The sequence below is a fragment of the Ammospiza nelsoni genome, chromosome 1 (assembly GCF_027579445.1).
Source record: "Ammospiza nelsoni isolate bAmmNel1 chromosome 1, bAmmNel1.pri, whole genome shotgun sequence".
In the NCBI taxonomy this organism is placed as follows: Eukaryota; Metazoa; Chordata; class Aves; order Passeriformes; family Passerellidae; genus Ammospiza; species Ammospiza nelsoni.
In genome coordinates this window covers 15,032,908-15,052,658 of record NC_080633.1, presented here as the reverse complement: position 1 = coordinate 15,052,658, position 19,751 = coordinate 15,032,908, and the positions used below count along the sequence as shown (strand labels likewise).

The 19,751-nt window shown below is 38.2% G+C and overlaps 1 protein-coding gene across 1 annotated transcript in view; it reads right to left on the bottom strand.

Annotated features, from left to right (window-relative positions):
• Positions 1-19,751, bottom strand: part of ITGB1 (integrin subunit beta 1) — a 43,828-nt gene that overhangs the window by 12,748 nt on the left and 11,329 nt on the right. Inside the window, exons 2-12 of the mRNA XM_059467857.1 lie at positions 10,899-10,968; positions 10,576-10,661; positions 8,880-9,102; positions 6,727-6,897; positions 6,178-6,416; positions 4,817-4,972; positions 3,716-3,811; positions 2,867-2,956; positions 2,087-2,227; positions 1,765-1,967; positions 537-775 (exon numbers count right to left, since the gene is read on the bottom strand). Coding sequence (XP_059323840.1) covers positions 537-775; positions 1,765-1,967; positions 2,087-2,227; positions 2,867-2,956; positions 3,716-3,811; positions 4,817-4,972; positions 6,178-6,416; positions 6,727-6,897; positions 8,880-9,102; positions 10,576-10,661; positions 10,899-10,968 — 1,714 coding nt within the window. The remainder of the gene's footprint in view (positions 1-536; positions 776-1,764; positions 1,968-2,086; positions 2,228-2,866; positions 2,957-3,715; positions 3,812-4,816; positions 4,973-6,177; positions 6,417-6,726; positions 6,898-8,879; positions 9,103-10,575; positions 10,662-10,898; positions 10,969-19,751) is intronic.

Below are 19,751 nucleotides of genomic sequence, written 5' to 3'. Positions count from 1 at the left end.
AATTAACTATCATCAAAGTCTTGCTTGAAGTGCTTAAAGTGTTTTTCTGGATCTTGCACATTCTGGTCTTCACTTACCTTTCAGAACAGTGTCAAGCAGTTCACTGGTATCCTGTCAAGCACCAAAGTCAAGCACTCACTATTACAAGTAAGCTGACGCCATTCTCTCTTTCTATTGACACAGTGCTTACACTGAGCCAGTACAACATTACAATCTCAGGACAGCTGTCAGCCTTCTTTACTGAAATACCTGAGAGTAATTCTGTAATAAACAGCAGGAGTCAAGTTCACTTTACACCCTTCTTGGAGCTGTGATTGAAGGAAGGTGAGATGTGCATTAACAGACTACATGTTCAGAGAGCTCTTTTATTAACAGACAAGTGTTTGTAATCACTAAATCTGTGAGTATCCTCATCTCTGCTATCAAGTGGCTTTGATCTTTTAGCTAAGTATGCCTACTCTGCTGGGTAGAGAAGAGAAGACAGACTTGTGAACTGCTGATCAGCTTTGCTTGCAGAAAGCTGAAGCATCTCTCACCTCCACAGATTAAACCATTTGATCGATCACAGTTGAAGTTGTCACATTCACAGTATTTGCCAGAATACACCTCATTGGTGTTCTCCCTTTTCTTGCACACACATTGTCCACAAATGCATTCTCCATTGTTACTGCAGATTTCTGTGCTGTTCTCCCTCCTGCAGTAAGCATCCATATCCTCACTATTTACTTCATCTGTGCTACATTCACATAGTCTTCCGATTCGTCCTTCATTACATCTGCAAGGTAAGAGCATGGCTGAAAACGTAACCTTCATGGAAAGACACAAAAAAAAAAAAAAGACCACAAGAATAGCACAAAGAACAGCACTAAAAGTGATTACTCTCTCAAGGGATATTCCAACTTAATCTTCAAATGAGGTTTCCAGCAGACACCTATGTACCAGTTCTTGAAGGCAGTGGAGCAAACTGGACTAAGCTGCTTTTATGCTGATTATCTTATCTGATATTCGAGGTGAGAGACTATGTGTCACTCCCTCTAACTAAACTGTCACATAATCATTATTAATCCCTCTCTCATGTGACAGAACAGTAATTATTTCTCAAGTGACAACAACTGTTCCCTGTAGCTGCTGTGGTATTTCAATGAAAAGGCTCTTATGAACATCAATTAAGAAGGAGAGATGATCTTCAGAGCTGCCAAACTGAGAACTTCAGGGATCAGCACTTCTCATCATCAAGGGTAAGATACAGATGAGCAAATGGAGGTTGCTCTTGTTCCCATCAGTGATCAACAGACTGATACATGGTGTCCATCAGAGACAACAGATCATTGGGAAAGTGCTGCATTTACAAAACAAAAGTCTGTGCTTACCCACAGGCCTGTTCTCACCCATGTGAAACCAAGTGGACACCAGTGACAGTGACACCAAGTACAAGAAGTTCTTCCACACATAGATGGGAAAATCTGTTCTCTTGATTTTAAAAAGGAACACCAAAAACTGATCTGTGTCCTTTAAAGTACTGACACAAGGCCAAATTTGAATTCTGACTCATAAAACAATGCTGATCTAATGATCAATATTTAAGCATAGGGATTATTTGCAGAGATATGGCAGTATTTCAGAGTATCCTAAAAGGGCTCTAACAGCAATTCTTGTTCTTTAAAAAAAAAAAAATTAGTGAACTCAAGTAAACCCTAATTAAGGAAACAAAGATCTTGCTCGTATTTCTCTTTTGCAAAATAAAGAAAATGTGTATTTATTTACCTGCAGGCACCACATTCAAATGTTCCATTTCCTGCATGGCAGGCTGGACTATTAGGTTCTCCTTCACTCTGACACTGACACTCACAGATGAACTGAAGATTAATTTCAACTTCTTCAGTGAATCCCAGGGGTTTAATTTTAATTGTTTCATTTTGTTCTTTCTTTGGACATTCATTAGCTGTTATATTAATCTCGAATCTAACCTAAAAAAAAGGAGTGTCATGTTACTACAAGGAGTTTTGTCTGTACTATTTAAAAGAAATGCTGTGTTGGGCATTTTAAATGCATTTTGTATTTGAGCAGCAGCACTGCTCTGAGTTACCTCATCTCCAATTGAAATGTTAGAACACTTCCTTCCATCTTCTTGTGTGTCATTCACTCCATTCTTGCAGAAAGACTTGTAACTGATTGTCACTCCTTTTGGTAGCTTAGTATTTTCCAGGATAACCTCTGAAGAAAGGGACTGAAACAGCAGTTATTACCTAACTTCAAACTGAATTGCAGAAGTGTTCTGTTGAAGAGCAGACATTATACAACTATGCCCAGTCTAAGCACCAACCCCAGAGGCACACTGGAATTATTTAAGTTCCAATGTGCTGAGAAACACCAGCCCAGGGCTGCCCAAAGTCACTCTGCGGTGACTCCTTCCCATGTCTGAGCTTGTTACAAGGTCAGGACAGGTTCCCCCAGGCACTCGTTTACCCCACATCCTCCACAGGAGAAGTGAGCCTCATTTACACACAATGCAGCAATGAAGAAAATATTGTGGGGCCAAACCCAGCAAAATGGCCTCTTTTGCTAACAATTGGAAGGAAGGTAAAAGTGAAGAAGCTGAAGAAACAGTGTAAGATTTGGCTATGAATTTTATTTTCTGAAAGGGAAAACGCTGATGATAAGTCTTCCTTGTAATGCCATTTTAAATGACTTTAAGAGTGCATCTTTTTACTCATCTAATCTCTTACTGCCACAGAGGTTTAATGTTTAGTATGGTTTTACAGCAATGGAGTGTATTTACAGTGTAGAACACTAACTAATCCACCTTAGAGTCTCTGCTTGAAAAACTTACAAGCAAGAAAAATTAATACATAAAATCTGAACTTACATTGTATGCATCAATGATCAGCTGGATCACATTGCTGGAATTTGAAGACAATGTTCCCACTGCTGATTTTGGTATCAGATTTTTCAGTTCCTTTCAATATTGACAAAAAAGAAGGAAAAGTACAGTCTTACTAACAAACAGAGTATAATTCGCAATAAAAATGGTGATATAATGCATTAGTGGATTAACTAGTCAAGTACTTCAGAAAATAAAGCTGTGTTGCCAGTGATGAACACAATTTTTGAGGTTATACACAGCCTTTCTGGCACAAACTCTGCATTTGGTAAGAGAATACTAAGCCTTGTACAAGCTGACCACAATCTCTCTTCAACCACACTTAGAATACATTAAAAATAGGCAGGCATCATTTGCCAACAAAAATTTGAATACAGTTTAAGAAAGAACCCCAAAACCAAAAAAACAGGTTAAAAGAAGGAAAAATATGCATGTCCTTTACAAAGTCATTTCCTATTGCACAATCACATCCAGCAGTTTAGTTAATTTTAAACATGGGATACATAAATAGAACAAAAGAGACAAAATATGTTCTTTCATAAGTGTGTCCCCTGATTCAGTGTCCACACCCCCCTCAGCTATTTTGATGTAAAAAGGTTGACAAAAATTAGAACTGCAAATGTGTTCTCCACTCAGTCATACCTATAAAGAGTAGCTAGGACAAGGGGCACTTATTGGAAATTACACAGAGTCAGTTTTGATTTGAAGAAATAAAAAAAGCTTAATAACAAAGTATGTGGGTAGCAAAATACTACTTCCATGATCACTTACTTTCACAAAATTAATTTAATTTCAGGTTAGTAAATTTTAATGACTTCAGAGTAATTTCTTTACCTTATAGACTGCCTGAAACTCTTCAGTAACAGCAAAGATTGTCTGAATATTGTTCTCACTAAGTTTCTGTACCAGATGAGCAATAGAGGGATAATCCTAAAAAAGTCAAGCATAAAATTAAACTCAAATTTGAGACATGTTGTTAGAAAATAATCAAAAATACTCTGACATCATAAATACAAACCATCTTTAGAAACATACACAGAACTCCTAACTCTTCATGTCACAGTTCTAAAGCAAAACAACCTCTGGAAACAAACAGGCATTGGTAAGATTTCATATATGCCTCATGAAGATAGGTGTTCCTTCACATGGATGTTATCACATTCCATGCCATACAAAAGGTTAAATCCTTAATCTCAATGTCCTCAGAAAATTATCCTCTGTCCCTCAAAATCACTACTTTTTGTACTGTTTCACAAAGAAATGATAAAATAAAACTGAATTAATTTTAGGTTTTTATTGTGGTATTTTCACTCCAAGTTATGAATATATGAACACACAAACTTGGTGAAGTTTATTGTGGTTACCCCATCTGGTAATTTTTTCTCTTTGCATTTTTTGTCTGATCTCCCTCCCAATAAACCACGAAGACAATGTTAACCATACTCTTACCATAAACTTTGCATCAGAAGACTTCAGTCTTAAAAAACCATTCAAGCAGATATTTTACAGTATTTTTCACTAGTAAACTATTCTGAAAATGAAAACTGGTGAAATGATAAACTAATGACACAATCATCAGTTTTCCAGTGGACATACAAGTCCAGCTTAGGAGTTAGACTCTATGACCCTTGTGCACCCCTTCCAACTCAGAATATTCTGTGATTCAGTGTAGCATACAGGACTATTAGTCATCAGAAAGGTTAAAATCCAGTAACATATAGTCATAGCATGAAAGCTGCCATTTCTTGAAATTTTCCAACTAAGGCTAGATTAATTCTTGCACATTTGCTTTAGTTTAACTAAAATCACTTAGTGTAAACAGATAAATTTTCTAAGACATAGTGGTCTGACACCATATCAGATGACCCAATGAGTTCTTTTGAGCTTTAGCATCATAAAATATTCATTTCCCTAGAAGATGATATAATGACTTACGTAATAGTGGCTCATTGTGTACACATTATTTTCCAGATGACATTTCCCATCATTTGGCAGAACAATTCCACCAAGTTTACCATCTCCTGCAAAGTGGAAACCAGCATCCGTGGAAAATACTAATAGTCTTGTAACATTCCTCCAGCCAATTTGTTCCTTGGGAAAAACACAAACATATTTCTGGTACTTTGTACCAATTTATTTTAATGCATTGGGAACCAACACTTGAGACAGAAGTGCATGGAAAGTTAGAGACTCAGGAGAAGTCACATTGCAGAAGTGTCACCCTGGAAAACATTAATTCATGTAAACCTTGGAAACACTTGTATTTCATTTAATGTCTGCTCCAAAATATTGGCTGCAGGTTTTTCATCAAAGGCAAAAAAGATTCTTTTTGAAATAGACCCTGCTCAGTTCTCAGTGGAGTATCTGAAAAGTGACAGGGTTTAGAAATCAGGCTCTTCAGTGCCAGTCCCACTCCCCTGCCAGGAGCAGGCAGCCCAGGACACTGGTGTGCAGCACTGCTGCAGTTCTGAGCTGCCCAGCATTACACTCTGGAGAACCATCAGGCTTTGCCAACCTAGTGCAGATCTGCACCAGCACAGTGCCTGCCAGAGGACTGGCCCATCAGCATCCTGGCCCACAACTGTTTAATTACATAAATTGCCCTTTTCTAATTTTAAAAATTTATCCATGGAGCTGAAGCAGTAGCTAATTTAATGAAAGATGACCCTGCAGAAAATGTCATATACTAAGTCACCACCAAAAAAAACCTATAAGGCTTATGATAAACACTGCACTTTTAAATCAAGACTCCAGATCATTTCAGAAAGTCTTCAATCCATTGATCAACAGCAAAAATAATATGGAAACAGAGCAATAAACTTGGGTATTGCTTTTTTTGGAAATCCATTTGGTACAGGTGCATAGAACAGTCTGAAAAAATGTCAGACACAAGCAATCTTTAGGCCTTCAAAAGTAAGTAAAAAACCAGTTTTCCATCTACTTTGAGAAACTAGTAAAAGTCACAACACACCAAATTTCTGCAACCACAAGAAGCTTACAGACCTTTAAAATAATCTGAGAATACTTGCTACCTCAGGATCTCATACACTTTTAAGCAGAACCTGAGTCTTCTTCTATAGCAAACTTTAAAAGCTTTGTCCCTATGTGCTGTGATCACAACCTCTGTTTGGCACCTTCACATTTCCCAGTTTCATTCACTCACTGAATTCTTCCTCACCTACCCTGTCTTGCTCACAGGAGGTGACATATTCAAAAATCAGCCACCATAAAACACTATGGCTGCAGGCAAACAATTTCATCTAATAGAATAGTAAAAAAAGATAATACACACTTACCCCACAAACTGCAACCTGCATTATTGCATCAAATCCGCCTTCAGGAGAATCTAAGTTCCCAGAAATGTGCTGTTTACCTACAAGTTCATTGAACTTGTTTCCTTCACTGGTAAGACTGAGCACATTTTTATAGCTAAATGGACTTGTACAGTTCTGGTCCCCTGTGCAAGGATTTCTGAGTTTGGCTGGTGTTGTACTTATATAAGGCATCACAGTTTTCTCCACAAAAGAGCCAAAGCCTAAGACAAGAACAACAAAATCATTGTAAGTTGAAGAATGGAAGTCTCATTTCTATTATCACACAACAGAATTCAAATGCATTATAGCTGTACTGACATCAGAAATAGCTCTTATACTTGTTTATGTCTCACCATCTCCACCAATGCCAAATACTTTTACACTGTTCAATGGGTCCTATGTATTAAAACATCTGCCATAATACTGCTAAACTGAAAAAAAATACTCTTCATTTACAATAATGTAAAAAACATGAGGAAGGAAACTTAGAAGAAAATTATTGTATTTTTAGAATAGGCAAATCTTTCTTACCAATCCGAAAGTCTGAAGTTATTTTTTCCATCTCAAACATCAGAGCTGTTCCGAGACTTTTCACATTCTCTAAATCATCTTTCATAGAATAGGAGAGGTCCATAAGATAATAAAGGTCAATGGGGTAGTCTTCAGCTCTCTTGAATTTTAATGAAAATGTCTGGGGTTCCCCTGTTTTGCAGATTAAACAACAAACAGAAACCATTAAAAATTCCATAACTGCACTGGCAAGAAAAATGCCTTTCTAAGGAAAGGCTTGTAAATCCTTATGAAGGTTTTGAATTGCTAAAGGTGAGTTATTAAGGTGAGTTATTTTTTCCTCCTGTTGACTGAAATGCTTAACAACAAATTATGATTTAAAAAAAACTTCAACAAGTCTTTCTTTCAAATGTTCAACTTTGTATTTCTGAGGTGCTTTATCTCCCCACAGAAAAATTATCATGCCAAAACCCAAGCTTGTTATAATTGCTGCAATTTCAAATCTTCATAGTTGTAGTCATTCTAACAAGGTTCCTGTAACACCTAATGGCACAAATTTTTGACATCTATTTTCATCCAAGATGACTTCAATAATTCTCAAAAGTTAAAAAACCACATTGTTTTAATAGATTTATAAAAGAAAAATTAATTCTGGATTGAATACTGCAAGTTACTTTGCATCTACCAAGCTCAGAGCACAGAAATGGCAGTGAGAGAACAGCAAGTCAGTATTTGTTGTGATTGTAAGTCCAGACCCTGCATTTTACCTACAGAAGAATGTAGTCTCACTCTGATGCTGAAAGACAGTGCAGAAGGACTGCACATACATACCACATACCCCTTCTTCCCAGAAACTGGAACAGTATTCTTTTGCCTATTTTATATGAAATATGGAATTAAATCAATAGGATTGCCCCCTCCCCTCAGTCATTGAGCTTAAATGGCAGTATTGCTGCTACTTAAGTTTGCTTAATAATTAGGAAACATTTGCTAAACATCAGCAAAATTAGTAATGTGAGAAAAACATTAAATGGCTAAGTCACACAGCCATTGTAACATGGTTTTCACCAAAAAATCCCCAAACAACAAAGGGGGAAAAAAGCCAGCACAAAAATCTGTTTAGATTTTCCTTAGCTAATATTTCAAAAAGCCTGCACAGAAAGTAAGTATCTCTCTCTGCAGTTCTCAGTCCCTCAGAGAACTAATACCAATGGAAGAGCTTACAAACATCTTTTGGGTAATTAGATTCTGGTTGTCCAGGTCCCTGCTATGTTCTGATGAAGAAACTTCTGTGTCAGCAGAGGAACAATAATTTGGTTTGAAGCAAAAAAGTTCACATTAGAAATAAATAGGAGCCCTACCAAAATTGCAAAATAATTTTCATTACTTTTCTCTCTACATCATGCTGAGCCTGCTTCACATCACCTTCCAATTATTACTGCAAGTACCAGAAAGCAGCTGACCCCAAGTACCAGCTCATCTTCCAGGAAAACACAAGGCAGCTGTTCCATGTGCCTACAGCATCTAAGAACTCTCCCTGAGGACAATCTTCATTGTGTCCAAGTGAGCCACTAGCCCTGCTTCTCCCCACTCTCCTCATTTGAACTAGCTAAAATTCTCTTTAGAGGCTAGAAATTATATACAACTACTTTGTGTTTTCACTGCTGTGGTTCTGTGCCCACATCTTTAGCATCTGGAAGGTATTTTACGTAGCAATCCAAAAACTGTGCTGCATAACTGCAAAACCACTTTGTTCAGACATGCAGACTTCAGGAAACAGCAGAACTTCAAGCAAAAGGAAATGCTCCACTAACTTGAAGTTTTTGCTGACTCCCCTACTTTCATCCTACAGGCACACTGTAGAAAATCAACTACAAAATACTGAAAACAAAACAATTCTACCTTTCTGATATATCTAACAATCCATGTTGTATCAATTTTCTCCTAAATTCTATTGGGAAAATAGAACGAGTGATAGTATCTAATCTTTCTCAAAAATCAAACAGTATTTGGAGTATCTAAACACCTGGAGCTGAACTGAATGGCTCTGCTATCATTCATGTTATCTGAAAAATAGTCATTTCTGTAACAAAATGGTTACAGACACAAATAAAAAAATGCAGGCATGGTGGTGACAGAGAATCATCCCAAAACTGGAACGAAACTGTCCTTACCAACTCTTAGATGCAGTGATAATTTCTGTGGCTGGATCTGTGTAATGGCTTCTGGTTTCAGCTTCTCTGCAGCACCTTTCTTACGATTTGTTACTTCTCTATTTTCGAGCACCTGTTTGCTGCCTCTGGGATTCTCTATATCTTCCATGGGACAGCCTTTACTCTTCAGTGCTGCCAAGTCATCACAGCGGGCAGATGTTGGCTCTCCTTCTTGCAAAAAGTCCTAGAAAACAAAGCAAAAGAGAATCACTTTTACAGCTGTGTGCAAGTTGTTATATTCTACCCACAACTGCTCTTCCTACAATGATCACATCTATTTTTTTCCAAAGTTCAGTAATAAAACACACGGTCTTGAAATATATTAAATGATACTACATATATTCAATGGCTAATATTTACTCCAGAAGTTTGCATCTACTTATACTTATCTGTGCATAAGATGCAAGAGGGAAAAAAAAATAAAGCCCAATGCCAACTCCACCAGAAGTGGGACATCTGTTTAAACTGGCTACTCTAGAAGTGACTGCGAGTAGAAAAATCTTTCATTTTCACATAGTACCAATAATGTGAACCTACTCATACAGCCTGCTTTTAACATTCTTTCCTTTTTAATTAAGATTATATAAGTATACCTTGGTACTCCACAACAAAGTAATAGCTGACAGAGCAGGGCAAAGACAGACAACTCTTATTTTGGGGAAATTCAATCTGAAAGTAACACCCATAAGCAAAAACAACCCTTAACTTTGTTCTGAACAACAAATTATCATTACATCAAACCTTAAAAACCTCTAACCTCAAATATAAATAAATAAGGCTTCTAACTGAGAAACTTGGCAATTCTGATTCTGCTCCCTCCCCTAAAATATGCATATAAATAAATGTATACTAAAGCTTGTCAGTTTTTGGTGCCACAGACCTCCAGGAAATCTGATAGCTCAAGGAGACATTATAAAATCAGTCAGTTTAATTAAATATTGAGAGTTTATAAGCTGGTATTGGGAAGAGTAAGTAGGCTATATATAGAAATAAAAATAAATTATCATCTCCTAGCAAGAAAAAGGAAAATTTCTCAGTTTCAATAACAAACCAAAGAAGAGGTATAGAAAATATTTTCTTCTGTTCCTAACCTGAAGAAGATACATCAGCAGACAGTGGTTATATCTTATATTTTGCAGTTTCCTAAACTTAATTTTTCTTAACATACACTTTTTGCTTCATAACGAAACAAACTAGCCACCCACACAAACCTATCTCTTACTCCTCAGGTCTATCAACAGAAAAGTAAAATTTGAAAATCTTTCTTTTAGAAGAAAAATCCCCTTCAATCTCTTTCCCTACTCCACTTACATCTGTCTAAAATTAGCTCTAACTCTAATGTCACTGGAAGACTATAATTAAGCATACTCAGACAGATTCCACATTGGAGTGATTTTAAATAACTATGAGATGGCTTATAGGGTCTGTATACACTTAGGATTTAGAAAAGGAGAAGTAAACACATTGTGAAAAATGTTTATACTCAAATCAGAAAAATCACAGCATTTGATTGTTAAAGTACAAATAAGTATCGAATTGAAGAAGTACAGGAAATTACTATTAATGAAAACAGTCATTTCTATATGGGTAAAGTATTTAGTAAAGTTTGAAACCAAGGGGAAAAACCGAACCATAAAAAGATGTTTGCAGCACTTACAGTTTTTTTACACCAGCCACAGTTTGGTCCTGCTTGTATACACTCCCCACATGACTTAGCATTTGCTTTTATGCAGTCGCTTCCACCTAGAGAAGAACGCAATCCATCACTTCAGGTATAAAAAGGTCTTTTACAACAACAAACCAGCATTTCACTTTGGCTCACTCTGGTTTTGTAAACTAAGTTCCAACTACAGGTTATTAATATGAGATATGTTAATCTCTGCCATTAGCATTTGTCTAGTGAGGATGCATTTATCCACATAAATAACTGCTAAACAGATACAGTTTTATTAACTACTGCAGTGCAATCGAGTGCCTTACCCTGCTGGGCAAATCCATTCCATATCAAGCAGCAGAGGACGCCAGCACATGTGAGCCATTTGAAATTAGTCTGGAAGACAAAACAGAAACCAAACTGGGTGATTTACTCTAATGAGTAAGTGCAAAATTATTATAATTTCACGAAGCTGTGGACATACAACAGTGTTTCAGAGGAGACAAGGAACACGGAACAAACACAAATCTAATTCTCTTAGTTGTACCACTGGACAGTTTTGCCCTAATACAAACCGTGTGTGTGGGCTACACTGTATTTAGAAGGGGTAGCTTCTTAAATTATTTTGAAATGCTCTTCTGCTAGGTAAACCAGCAAGCTATGGGAAATCTGGAAACGTTGTTGACTTGGGAGGAAGAACCCAGACCAAATTTTTAACACCTTATAAAAAATATTTATGCTCTGAATGTTATCAGAGAGAGACTTCTAAATAAAGCTACCACAGCAATACAGGACAGAAACAGAGTTTCTACACTCACACCTCTATTTTAAGATAAACACCAAAACATGTTTTTTACAAAATATTTTCTTTATAATCTTCAAAAGACATTTTACGGATTTGCACTTTATAAAACAAAATAGAAATTTCATCTCAAAATATGCACAATAAAGCATTCCTGACATAAAAATCCACCCATTTTTTCTTTAGAGAACAGAAAATTAATGGATACAACCCATATAAAAGAAAAAAAATGTTCAGTACTATAAGTATTAATGAAAGGCTAAATTTTTCTAAATTGTTTCCTACCTTAATAGCAGGTAGTCAGGCAGGGTCAGCTGATTTTTTAATTTTGATACTATTTTAAATTATATTTCTCTTTTATTCATTATAAGAGTTCTGAGAACTTAAGATTATAATGGCCAGTTTCCTTGAACACCCTAAAATATTGCTGCTAATTAAAGCCTCTCCAGTCATCCTGGAAACAAAAGTATTCTTAATAACGTTTTGTCCTAAAAAATATCTTGCAGTATAGTTAAAGAAAAGTGAATTTGGCAGAATCTCCTAAACAGAATATGTCATTTTTCTAGAAGCCATACTGTTTTTTGTATAAATTAGCAACAAAGTAAGCAGTGCTCAATTAGTACAGCAGTTGAGCTTTGGTTTTTGCACACTGAAACACAGTTTTTAATTTGCACATCCAGCCAGACCTATCAGAGAAGGGATGGCTGCTCCAAAATCCAATGGGGAAAATTTCAAACAGAAGCCAACCCTTTGCTAACAAATTGTATCCAACAACAGTATTAGATGGCTCATATTTTTCTGATAAATCATTTTGGCTCACTTTTCAGTGGATGCTATGGTGAGAGGACAGGCAGTGGAGTTTAGACACAGCAGAATTAGGAGAATATCCTGTTGAACTACTTTGACAGATGTTGTACATAAACACAAAAGAAATTAGTGGTTAAAAAAGAGGAAAAATTGAAGCATGAATTATATCCTACTTAACTTTTGAATGCTACTCTCTGCATATACACAACTTGAATTTCTCTCTGCACACTGTTGCAAGTGACCAGTCCTTCATTCACAAAAACTCTCTTTCAGAACACTTTTATTAAGTCCCTTTATAAGTAATCACCTAAATTCAACCTGTGCAACCACAAACCTCGATCAGAGAGAATGGTGACCCCAGGAATGGGAGCAGGTGGAGGACAGATGAAGGGACTGAAACAAGGCTTGGAAGGACAGTGGTTACATGGTTAGGATCTCACCTACCAGACCAGGAGTCTGGACAGCAAGTCCTTACCAGGTCGCTCAACTTTCAGGTTCTTCTTTCCTGGTTTTATGGTAGGTATGCTGTGTTCAGCAAACCTCACTTCCCTCAAGTGACTTTGTTACTCATGAAGCAGTTTTGCTCTTAGTACAAAAAGCCCAGAATGGGGTGGACTTTTCAGTAAGAAAAAAGCCAAGCTGCTGGCACCAGGTGAGCACCATCTTTTCTGTCAGCCTAGACAAGAAAAATTACAAACAGCTCACCTTTTTAGGGCAGACTAAGAGTGGATGCACAGCAAGTCCACACAGACTATATAAATAAGTCAGCAAAGATGTGACACAGTGCTAAAGCTATGATTAAGACCGTTTGGAAGAGAAACGTTCCAGTGGAAGCGCATCCGCATGATGAATGCAGCTCTGGGAACAGAGTCCCGGCAAGGCTAACAAGGAAAATGTCCTTTCCCATATATGGCCGCGCCAATGCCTCTCCCAGGGCTCGCTTCCTCTGCCTCCCCAGCCGAACAGCTTTTCCAGCTTTCTTCCTCTGCCTCCCCAGCCGAACAGCTTTTCCAGCTGCCGGGCGCTGGGAAATGGGAGCACAGATCTGCTGATGGGACTCGGCTCTGACTGCTGCCCCATGCCAGCGAAGCCATGCACGCCCTCGTCCTCCCACCCTCCTGCGGCCGCTGCAGCGCCGAATGCACTCCCTGCAAGTCCCAGCAGATTCTTCCATCGAGGGAATAAACCCAAACAAATCACTCCCAGTACACCGGCTGGGCAAAGGAAGCCTTTGGAAACCCTTGGTGAAGCTACAACTAAATGTCGTGTCAGTATTCAACCAGAGATGACTGCAACTGAATAAAACCCCATTGTTACAATGAATTAATATTTTTATGCCACATTTAACTATTTTCTATAATACTTGATCCACCCTTTACAAAGCCTTTGTGAAAAATGCCAATCACTTGTATTTTTAAAATTTTAAAAGTTTAATAGTAATAAAATGGTTATAAAAATAGTAATGCAATTAGAGTAATAATAATATGGACAATTTGAATTAGGACAATATGAGACAATAGAAACAAAGAGTTACGGACGTCTGGGTAGCTTTTTCTTAAAAAGGACCCCCATTAACAAAGGATTAACCCTTAAAAGCAATAGCCTGTTGCATATTCATACACTTCATACATGATGCGTAAATTCCATTCAAATACAGGATTCTGTCTGGTCATCGTCAGCTCCTTCCTCTGAATCCTGACAGTGCCTTCGAGACGGGAAGAAGTTCGTTTCTTCTGATAAGAGGGCAATAAATTCTTTTTCTCTGAAAGATTTAGGTGTCCTGTGGCTGCTATCTTGCTGCAAGTCCTTTCTTTAAGAAAAGTATCCTACATAGCACAGTTTCTATTTTAACATTTTTTATAACCTAAAACTATATTTAACACACTACTTAAGAGAATTAATACAGCATTACTTTCTAAAACCACACATACAATATTCATTTTAATATTTGCAAAAAGCCAATCATAAAATATGCATTCTTCACACCTTGAAAAAGATTCCAGAATCCTTGAAAAAGTGGGTTTTTTCTCCTTGAAAAAAAGCAACTCAAAGCCAAGAGACTGAAATCTCTTTAATACTGTATCACCACTTGGATCCTTTCTAAAAGGCAGCAAATGGTGTGCTGTTGAAAAACTGATTTTAAAATTATTTCTGCACATTTGTGAACCATACTCTATTTTTGTTAAATATTTTAGGAAAACAAACATGGACATGACCTTAAATGTTTAGATTCAATGCTTTCCAAGTTTTTTTTTTTTTACTGTCTTGACAAACAGTAATGCTTGAAGAAAATTTTTTATTTATAAAAACAGCTTCAATGGAAATTTCTGGAGTTTTTAATTTGAAATGAGAGACTCATTAAGTGACAACAGAAGGAAGGATTATTTCTCTATAGAATTTTGAATTTGCAAAATTCTTCACATTCTGCTAATCATCAATTGACTACTCCACAGTACCGAAGCCTTTTAAAATTTATTTATCAGAATGGCAATATCATCCCTACAGAAAATTAACTGGGCAAATAGGATCAAGGAAGAAAGGTAATAGTTGTACACACATTTAATCCTCTCAAATTAAACACTGATGGCTATGCTGCTCTCCTCCCATCACTCCTCAGCTCAGCACTGCCACAGGCCACAGTTTACACAGATATTAAGGTAATATTAACACTGACGTGTTGGGTTCCTGCAGTATTATTCCCTTCAGCTGAGCTGCTCATCTCCCCCAGTGATGCAGAATGCACCAAGCTGATGGCAAGCACAGGAAAACACTCCATGGCATCTGCCCCTACTGCATTCTGAACTCTGCCTTAGTGCAAAGCTTTCCACTGAAACATGCAACCAGAGCACGGGGGAAACATTTCAGTGTGCAGTAAGAGCCGAGCTGTCGTGCAGACAGCACCTTTTTAAAGCAGGATCCAGACAGCCAACTGACTCACAGCCCCACACACCACTCTAATTGCACTTATAAACCTAGAAATGAATACACAACTCACACTTTTGGACTCGTACTCGTGCTTCCCTCGGCCTGACACCTCTTAGCATGAGCTGTACTTTCATGGGTCTCAATCTTGGTTCAGAAATGCGGCACAGAATTGATTCCTCCTGGAGCCGATGTTACCTTTACAGCCACTTTCATGTAGTGCAAGGATGGAAAGTCACTGAAGAGAGCTGCCCCATTCTCCTTGCTGATTATTCCCTCTTGTTAGTCAACCTCCTGGCTGATTACTCTCACTGCTATCCTTTTTGATCAATGCCAGCATTACCGCGGCCACCAGGAGGGCTGGAACAAGAAACTAATCCAACAGAGGAAGTAAGTGCCTTGTTCCTTCCACCTGGCTACAAAATCACTTCTCCTGGTGTGGGACAAGTGGTGAGATGATGATGGAGAAAAAGAGAACTTGGAGGGGACGGGAAGCAAAAGCTCCTGCTGCTCAGCCAGAGCCAGTGGTTGTGCTGGACTACACTGGTCACACAGCCAAGCCCCCACCCCCAGGCATGAAGGCTCTGGTTAAAAAGGGAGCAGGAAGGGACAAGTTTCTAAAATAAGCAGAATGAAACAGTCTCTGGAGATGCCTGTTTCAGAACATGGTGGCTACCCTGCTAAAACAGTTCCTTCTTCCCTCTCTCCAGAAGGTTTCCTAGCAGTAGCTGAGGGCCATGCTTTTCAGTGTGAATTTTATTGACTGGCAGAATGAATCCCATTGATATTTCTGAAAAAAAAAGTGGGTGGAAAAGAAGGGCCTGAAGAAGCAAACAACCTTAGTGACATGGGACACAATGACACAAAGACTACAAACCTCTAGCAATGACCTGCAAATACTCTTGACAGCAGAACTCCCTCAACAGAGGGAGTTAATTAATTACAATCCCCAAATCGCCTGCATATGAAACAACTCTAAACATATCTGCTTGTACAACTATTCACTCTAAAGAAGCAATTCACTATAAAAGAAAGCACTAAAGTGGTATCTTTCTTTTCTGTTTTGAGAGAGGCACATTACTAAGGCACCAGTACCAAAAAAAAAAAAAAAAAAAAAAAAAAAAAGTTTTACACTAAGGAATTAGTTTTCAAGTCCGAGGAATAGATTTTCCCACAAATCTTAAATTGGTAATTCTTCATTTATGACCTTCACAGCTATCTTATTTACTTAATCAGTGTTACTGTGATACTGAAGTATAGTCAGAATACACCACACAGTAAATTCCAGGATCACCATTAAGAAACTATGTGATGCATTCTTCAATAAACAAGCAGATATTTGGGATAAACACTGCTGCTTGAATTGCCAGCAATTTTAATCAAAGAACCCAATCCTAAACTCAGCCTACAGAACTATTTGTTCCCTGGATGCAGACGAGCCTTGTGATGGTTGCCCTTCACAGAGGTCCAGCTCCTGACCTTGCATCATGATGGATGAACTAGCAGAGCATCCCCACACAGGGAAAGTAAATTTGATGGGACAAGTCAAGATGGACAACAGAAGTGCAGTCCCCAGAGCAGGGCTTTGCAACACACCAATACAAATGGGAATTCTACAGGTAAGCCTTCCTACAACAGCCTATCTATCTACCAGCCTCACACCACGGCTCAAGACCACAATGCTCCTTCTGCCCCTGGTAACTTTACAGACACAAACGCAGAAGTTTTTGAACTGCTTGCAGTAATATGGAAAGAATGGGATGTTATCACAGACTGAAGTGCAAAATAAAAAATTCCTTAGCACTGAAATAACTTCTACACAAAAAGTTCAGCACATCAAGACTGCTTACTCAAAGTGTTTCCTGAGAAAACTTTAAGGCATACACACTTCAGCTACTGTGATGCTACAGCATAAAAGAAACAACAGTATTTCACATTGGACTTAACTTCTGTCAGTTATTTCCAAGTTAATGGAATAAAACATGTCTCCAAATCACTTTTCTAAACACTGTTTTAGCAGGGCATTATATATTTAAATAATATATAATAAACTAGTTAAGACTTAACTTTCAATTACAAGAGTTAAAATCTACAAAAAGCTGATTTTCTGCTTAGGTTAGGGAGACTGGCTCCTCCATTCCAGTATGGTTCTGTAAGGTTACCTGCCACAATTAGTGTATGTCACTGCTAGTTCAGAAGATTCCCTTGCAGGGTTGAGAGTCCCAAAAGAGATGAGAATACACATTTGTGCATGCCCAGACCATGAGAAGAGATACCACAATTGTACCAGTTTGACACCGAAACTCCTGTGCCGTGCCCCATGCCCAGTAAGGCAGGCAAACACCAACAGTAATGCAACTGCTAAGACTCTGAGTTACACTACATTACTACTCACAGTTGATTCATACAGCTCTAAAAATTTTCCCACAAGATCCAGTAGCTTAAAATTCACCAAAAAGGACAGAATGCAGTGGGAAAAATCAGTAGGTGTTGGGTTCTAAAATACCCTTGTGTCTTTTGCTGAAATCCCAGCATGGGCACCTACAACACATGGCCTCTTCAGCAGAATAAATGAAAATGTCCATGTACAAGTAGGAGCAGGCTGAGGCCACAGCTCATGAGAACAGAGCTGGAGGGCTGTTCATTGTATCATCTTGTGTCCCCAGAGTACGTACGGGGTGTTTGTTAGTTTATATAGGACACAGCTGCTTCAAGACTGAACCACTAACTTCACAAGCACTCACATGGTTTGACCAGTTATTGCTTTTACATAGAATTTGCTCATGCTTGTTTCTGGGTTTCACAGGAGCTCTCAATTTTCTGACAGTTCTAAATAATGGAATGAAAAGACTGGGTATTTTTATGCAAACTACTTTTTGGTTTTGATTTGAATTATGGAATGGAAACAAATCTGCCCAAGTTAGGTGTCTGACTGCAGGGAATTGTGGGGAAGGTTTTTCTTGATGGAAGACATAAATTTAATCTATAATCAGAAAAAATACAGGTAGAGGTTTCAGAACAAATGTAGATGATAAAGTTTTTGGGTATCTGACATCTCTGCACAATGAGAAAGATAAAATGCTGTAGATCCAGTTGGGACATGACAGAAGGTGGTAATGGATCCCAGATATTTTACAGTATTGTGGCATTCACAGGAAGTAAGGTAAATGGGTTCCAGTCCCTCCTCAGCCCCAAAGGGTTTGCATTCCCATTTCCTGGGAATGCTCTATCATCCTACAGGATATACTACTATGAGCTTTAATTAAACCTTTTGTTGTGCACAGAGACAGAAAAACTGATAGTTTTGTCTCTAGCTTACCTACTGAAGGGCAGTAGAGATAGCAGAGCTAGATAAAAAGGTGTAAGTGGGGTTCCAGTTACTTTCCCTGTAATATTCACAGACTTACAGCATATTGTACATGAGAAAAAACAGACACTTGGGTTCATAATCTGGAGTACGAACGTAATATTCCTTTCTCACCAAATGCTCTACCCTGAGGTAAAACAGATGTATGTTCACACTCAGACACATAAGAGAGCCTCAACTGCAAACCTCCTGTGTCATGGATGATCACTCTGACCTGTGCACGCTGGGCTGAAATCCCTCTTTACTTGCAGACCTGACCAATCCAAATTATATGGACTTCTCTAGGAACTTACATTAAAAGTGAATACAAGGATCCAAATACAAGGAACCAAAGACAGCCAGGGAACTTCTAGAAAGCCAGAAAAACCTACAGAATGTAGACTTTTATGGAACATAGCAAACCTGTAAAGGCAGGGTAAATTACATACCATGCCTGATTTCATTGCATTTCTGTATGTGTTTCACTGTATTTCTGTGTTTTCACTAGCAAAATCTATTGACAATTTCTCTCAATGACAAACTCCTGCAATTGGCTGCACACCTAAGTAATACTCATCACAAGAAAAACAAGTGCCATAGCAAATTGTAAAAAAGAACACTGCTACTAAAGCCCACTCAATTTATTCTCAGAATACTCTGAGCTGGAAGGGACACACAAGGATCACTGAAGTCCAACTCCTGGCCCTGTACAGGACAGTCCCAGGAATCACACCACGATTTGTCTTTTCATTAACTATCTCTATTTCAGAACCCACACATGTCAGAATGTCATGCTGACGATGATGAGAGAAGGCAGAAGAACAGAAAAAAGATTCACAGAGGCAACTTGAAGATGCAGCTACTGACAAAGAGCCTTCATCTTTCTAGTCAGCAAACCCCAAGTGCAACCTTGATCTCTTCCCCTTGTTCTCAGGCTTTTTGGAGAGTGCTGCAGTGCAGGCAGGATTAACACTGGTTAGTCAGCACCACTTTTGAAAGGAGAGCCTTTCTTCAAACAGTGTGTGTGCACACTGCCATGCACAGACAGCTTGTAACTCATGACTAGATCTTCACAGTACTATCATACCATAAATCATTACCAATTTAAGAACACTGCTTTGCTGTATTAACCATCCTTGTCCCTTGCTTGGTTTGTATGCACATGACGAGATGATTTGTATAACACTTTCTTGACCTGTTGCATCATAATTTGAAGCCAAGATTCCACAGTTCAGGAGTTACTCTGGGAAGCATCTCAGTGCTTGAAAGACAGGTAGTACTTTGACACAGCTCACAAGAACA